The sequence below is a fragment of the Chrysochloris asiatica genome, unplaced genomic scaffold, assembly GCF_000296735.1.
Source record: "Chrysochloris asiatica unplaced genomic scaffold, ChrAsi1.0 scaffold00226, whole genome shotgun sequence".
NCBI classification, from domain to species: domain Eukaryota; kingdom Metazoa; phylum Chordata; class Mammalia; order Afrosoricida; family Chrysochloridae; genus Chrysochloris; species Chrysochloris asiatica.
The window spans coordinates 1,863,311-1,869,913 of record NW_006408744.1 but is presented as its reverse complement, the minus strand read 5'-3'; the positions used below and the strand labels follow the sequence as shown (position 1 = coordinate 1,869,913).

Here is a 6,603-nt window from a genome sequence, read left to right as displayed (position 1 = left end):
ATTGCAGTGATCTGAACCTGAACCCTCAATCTCTGAGGGTTAAGAAGAAGTGGAGACAAGTGCCACTGAACAGACTGATTTAGGGTTTCCTAATTACCTTTCCTGAGCGTTGAGGCTGTAAATCTCACTGGTCTTGAAATCTAGATGCTAAGTGTTTCATTTTTGAGGAAGGAGGCATTTCACTAACTGATGTTGCTTTATGCTTTGTTTTTCTAGACGTGATCCTCTACCTCAGAATGAGATACTGTCCCCGTTCCCTCTTGCTGTGATCCGACCAGGAGCTGAGGTGTCTGTGGGGATGCCTATGAACCACCTGAAAGCAGACTCTTCAGAGATGGACTCTGATATGTCACCCAGCTGCAGGCTCAGTGACTTGAGCCGAGGCGGGAGTTTGGAGAGTCGGAGTAGCAGTTCTCGGTCCAGAAGTTTCACTTTGGTGAGTGATGGATTCTTTGCTTTAATGCTTTCGTGTACTTTGGTTTGTTGGTTTTGATTTTTACTTCCCGTACCAACCCTTTTTAGGAGTATCTTACAAAGATTTTCTTGGAATGTTTGGGAATACTTGTTTTATGAAATGGCATCTTATTTTCTAATCATACTAAATTTTGCACGAAGACAGAGGATGGATTACCCACATGCCTGAAGACTCACATACACAGGGAGGGACATTACTGCCTTTCTGTTCAAATGACCAAATAGACAGAAATGTGTATTTCACAGGATAATACTAAATTCTCTTTAAAACAGTTAAAACAGATTTTTAACTCCGATACAAATATGAATGCCTTTTTATCTTTTTCTCTCAGAATCCGGACCTTTACATAGCATAAACCAGCTTTGGAAACTTTCACATGAAGAGTCTTCTGTTTGAAAAGACCTTTTTCACAAGTTTTTTTTTTGCCTGTCAGCATATCGGTCTTTCTAGAGAGATCTTGTATTCATAGGCGGAAGGAGAGGAGAAAATTAACCTTTGACCCTCACTAATAAGTGTAGTTGTTGTGAAGTGCCGTTGAGTCAGTTCCGACCCATAGCGACCCTGTGTAGAGTTTCCAAGGAGCAGCTGGTGAGCTTGAACTGCCGACCTAGCAGTTCAAACGGCTTTGCAGTCTGGCGCGTTAACCCACAGCGCCACACCAGGACTCCCCACTAGTAAATGGCATGTAGTTTATCTCAGCCCACCTTTCCTCAGTGAGAGCACCAATTTCCTTCAGATACACCAAGCCCTAAAAGTAACCCCAATTATGCTAACTATAAGAAAGACACATATAGAATGGGGGGACAGGTGGAATTTTATAGACTCTCTAGACAAAGATTTAAGGCCTCAGAAGCCCTATACAGGATGGCTATGAGTTGGAACCAACTCCACAGCACTTAGCAACAACAAATTTACATATTTTCTTTATTTACAATTTATCATCACTGTTGTTGCTAAGTGCCGTGGAGTAATTTCAGACTCAGCACGACCGTTTATAGGGTTTCTGAGGAGTGATTGGTGGGTTTGAACCACCGACCCAGTGCTTATCCTGTAGCACCACAGCAGGAATCTTTCTGTAAAAATTGTTACTGTTGTTGTTATATGCCGTCAAGGCAGTCCTGACTCATAACGAACCTGTATAGGGTTTCCAAGGAGCAGCTGGTAGGTTTGAACTGCCAACCTTGTGGTTTGCAATCCAGTACTTATCCTACAGCTCCACACCAGGAGTCCAGCCTAGGAAACCCTATGGTGTAGTTCTGTTCTGTTCCTTAAGGTTGCTCTGAGTCAGAATCAACTCAGTGACGAAGGGTCTTAGTTAAACATAGTTATACTCCATTCTGCCACCATCATCTCGTTTGGATCCATGTTTTCCCTTTTATATCTGTTTTTCTCTAATAAGTCTCTTCTAAATCATATATATTTTCTTTGAACACTAAAGATAGAAAAAGAAAAACATTCTCTTCCCCCAGTGTCACACAAATGTCTCACTTCTTCCAGTCTTCTATGAAGCAGGACTTAGAATTTCAATGAAAGAGTACCTATCACCTGCAGTTGTTTGCTCTCTAGTAAAATCTCAAAAGAATACTTTGATATATTTGACCTGTCTGTATTTTCTCCACAATACCCATAATTGTATGTAATAGAGGATGGTCATGGAAACAGCATTTTAAATTCCACTTTTATGAGGCTTGTAATTAGATGACATTCTTATGTTATGTGTTTGATTCCATAATCCTGACATATGTACTATTCCACTAATTACTATGTACTATTCCACATAATCCTGCCATATGTACTATGTATAGTTCTCAGTGTCTGATGGAGGCTGTGTCCCAGTGGTGTTCCATTAAAATATAAAAGTACAACTGCAATACAAGCTTACACTGGTTGACTATTTTCAAGCATTTTTCTTTATGGAAAAAATTTTTAACCAAATTTAGTTATCATCTATTATTCTTTCATAGTTGTGTGTTTTCATTAACTAGAATTGGAAAACTAAAAAAAAATGTTGCATTTTGTTTTAAATAACAGCTAAAGTTTTGTGTTTGTATTTTAAAACTCTATACTACTTGATTTTGGCAAAACACTATACTTATCAACCCAAGACTTCTTCAAAGAGTGAGTCATCTGCAATAGCACAAACATTTTAATTACATCCTTTACTTTTTGGACGTCTAAATTTAGAAAGGAGCAATGGATTTTTCTTTTCTAAGTCATTTTAGACCTCTAAGTCACTTTCATGTGACTTATCTCTTTAGACTGAAATCCAACCATAGCAGTGTCTCCATTTGTTGTTGTTGTTGTTGTTATGTGCTGTAGAGTCAGTTGAATGAATGGAATAGCTAGAACAGTACCAATTGCCCCAATCCTAGACTACGTAACCAAGAAAATAACCCTTGAATATAATTTTTGCTTTGAAATTTAGGAGGGACAGCTTTGCTATAAATACAACGTAGCACTTGACAAAGTTGGTGTATGGCTGTGGGACTTAGTACCTTGAGAAGGTGGTCTTAAAAGAAAAGTTTCAAGGATTCAAAGATATTCATAAAGGATAGCTCTTTAGGCTACTTTTAAAGGAAGTTTCTGGTGTTGGATTACCTATCCTCTTAATGTCTTGAGGTTAATGTCTTAGACAAGCCATTGTGACTACCATTGCCTGGGGGGGGGGGGGCGCTAAATGCTTTCTGAACCAATACTCTTCAATTCTTATTCCGAATATGCTCCTTAGGGATGTTCTGCTTTTCAGGCATACCAGAGCTTCCTGTAGAAAAATAATACGATTTGCTTAGTTGAAAAGAGTGGGAAGCTCTTGATACCCATAATGCTTCATGAATTTAATATGTCTGCTTCCTTCAGGGTGGGTTGGGAACATCCATTCCCAGCCCACAAGCATCTTCTTACTCATTTTTATCTCTAACTCTGATAAAACCAGTGATTTACATTCATTATTCAGTTACACAAGAATCCCATCATCAACCTGCAAATGTCAACCCCTGAGCTTCCCCTTCCTTCTCTAAAGCATTTGATGTCTCTTGGCCTCACCCATTAGTTATGGAATAAGAAGGTAGAACAAGTCCCAGTAAATGCTTTCTCCATGATTGGGCTAGATTGCAGTCTAAGTAGTAAACTAGCTCTTTGCTGTATGAATTCTAGGAGAATAGGTAGAATCATAAGAGGGGTAAAGGAGAAACAGACTAGTCATTAAATTAGTGGTCCTTTCGGTTCTGGCTTCTTACCCAGGTTGAATCAAGTACTGCCCTGGTCAAAACAGTTATTTTAAAACAAAACTAAATAACTTAAAAAGTTAAATTCAATAAACATTTAATAAATGCATCTATGCAAGAACAGGTCAGTAATGCAATACTAGCTGACTTGAGTCTTTTCTAGAGACAACACAGGATAGCCACGTGACACAGGTTATAAAAGATCTAGGTGCTGAAGATGTTTCTTTCTTAATCAATATCTCTTTATAATATTGCCAACTTAAAGAAATTTACGGTAGCCAAGGAGCCAAGCTGTAATCCATTAAAGTCATGATTCTTTAATTCTGCAATAAAATGATACTTATGATATCTCTTCTTTCATTGATTTTTGTGTATGTGTCTCTCCTTCCAAAATTACAGGTTAAGTTATTCATGATGGAAAGTTAGGGTAGTGACTAGTCAGAAATAACCATAGTCAGATCCTTACACTGAAACTGTGGGGGTGCGCCATGCGCACGTACAGTCTTATTGTGAAGCTGCCAAAGTAAACATGAGCATTGGGCTATGTAGGGAGGGGCTCTGGGGGTACAGTGGTTCAAGCACTCAGCTGCAAACCCAGTGGTCAGTGGTTTGAAATCACCAGCAGGTTCTCAGGAGAAAGGTACGGCAGTCTTCTTCCATCCATTTTACAGCCTTGGAAATCATCTGGGGACTGTTTTACTCTCCCTATCGGCTTGCTATGAGTCACAACCAACTTAACAGCAATAGCTTTGGTTTTGGTTTAGGGAACCACAGAAGAAGCTTGCTTATTTTTATTCTTTTTGACCCTATTTTATCCAGCTTCCGAGAGTAAAGCATTATCCAAGTGTCAGGGAGAAATTTTTGTGTTTGTTAAGAACATGAAGGATCCCTGGTGGTGCCGTAGGTTAAGTGTTGGGCTGCTAACCACAGGGTCAGTGGTTCAATCCATCAGCAACTCCACATGACAAAGATGAGGCTGCCCGTGCATGTAAAGATTCAGTCTCAGAAATCCTGAGGAGCAGTTCTACTCTATCCTATTTGTTAAGTGTCATCAAGTTGGTTTCAACTCATAGTGACCCTGTATAGAGTTTCCAAGGAGCAGCTGCTAGGTCTGAACCACCAACCTTGCAGTTAGTAGTCCAGTACTTACCTGACAGTGCCACACCAGGGTTGTTATGTATCTGAATCAACTCGATGATTGTTGTTGTTATTAACTGCCATGGAGTTGGTTCTGACTCAAAGCGATATTGTATAGGGTTTCCAAGGAGCACCTGGTGAGTTTGAACTGCCGACTTTGCAGTTCAAACTGACCTTGTAATCTAGTGCTTACATTACAGTGCCACACCAAGACTCCAGCTTAATGATAGTGAGTGAGTAAGAACATGCAAACATCAGGTCACACTGCAAAACAAAGACCCTAGGCTGCCTATCTAGGAGTCTGGTAGTTAAGAGATGCTTGATCTCTAGAAATTATTTTAGCCATCATAATCTTCTTTAGGATGCTTTAAAAAATCTAAATAGAGATGTATTTTGCTGCTAGTTTTTTCTTTCTTTTTTTTTCTTCCTCACAAGTAGTTACCATAATTGTTTTAGTCGGCAATTAAGGTAAATTTTTTGGTTGTTGTTTAAAAGAAAAGCAAAAGCAAAAAAAAACACAAAAACAAACATGAGAATTTAATTATGGAAGCAAACTTCAGCAGTGTTTCAGGTTTGTTGTTGTTATGTGCTGTGGAGTCGGTTCCGACTCATAGCGACCCTGTACAGGGTTTCCGAGGCTGTAAATCTTTACGGGAGCAGAAAGCCTCATCTTTCTCCCATGGAACAGCTGGTAGTTTCGAACTGCTGACCATGAGATTAGCAGCCCGATTCATAACCACTATGCTCCAGAGCTCCTTGTTTTTCAGGTAGGGATTATTTTAGTATGATTATGTTAAGTTACCTAAACTTTTTTGGTTCAACAATAACAGAAATTATTCTCTCTGCGCCATTTACCACAAAACAAAACTCCTGTCTCAAATCCATACTAACACAGGTATAATCTAGCATGACTTTTGTATCAACTGTTAGCATTTTTTTTGTAAAGTTAGTCATCCAACTTTTTGTCTCATTGTTCTTCTCAACTCAAATGGAACTAGATTGCCATTGTTCCTGTCCTCTTTGTGCAGGAATGAATAGAGATCAGCAAGACCCAGGGCGCTGATTGCCACGTCATAGAAAGCTTGTACAATGTGTGTTATAATGATTTTAGTACACGTAGCATTTTGAGTTTTCTGATTTGAATACCTTCCAAGTTATTTCTTCATAGCCATGATGTGTGAAGGGGCTTCAAAAAGCATGTGGAAAAATGGAATCGAAAGATAATGGAGTTTCCCATAAATGTTTTGAAGCTCCCACATACATATTAGAGTCCAAGTGTTTGCACGCTCACATTCATGAAGCCTAGTGGTGCTTTCACTGGGGACTTGTGGTCAATACGAAATCAGTGTGGTAGGTAGAACAGGTAAGGTGCTTTTCTAGATATCTTTTTTCAGTACTTGAATATTTGTAGCTTTAAAGGGCTTCCTTTTATTCCACAGCTTAGATTATTGCTTTAAAACTCACATTTATAGAAAAGACATTCTGCTTTTTTTTCTTCCCTTTATCACCCTATTGTTGTGGTTCTGACTCATAACGACCTTGTGTAGGGTTTCCAAGGAGCAGCTGGTAAGTATGAACCAACAGCCTTACGGTTCACACCGACCTTACGCTCAAGCGCTTTTCCTACAATGCCACACCAGGACTCCTTAATCAGCCCACTACTTACCAAATTAATAGGGGCAAACAGGGTTTCTTCAGTTAACTCTTTCTCGAGAAAGCTTCTGTTTTCATTTATCCTCATATACTATCTATTTAATTCTTTGGGGC

General features: G+C 39.2%; 1 protein-coding gene across 1 annotated transcript in view; it reads left to right on the top strand.

Moving 5' to 3' along the window:
• The first annotated feature begins 298 nt into the window (after positions 1-298).
• PROSER2 (proline and serine-rich protein 2) overlaps positions 299-6,603 on the top strand; it is a 24,409-nt gene continuing 18,104 nt past the window's right edge. Inside the window, exon 1 of the mRNA XM_006873167.1 lies at positions 299-436. Coding sequence (XP_006873229.1) covers positions 299-436 — 138 coding nt within the window. The remainder of the gene's footprint in view (positions 437-6,603) is intronic.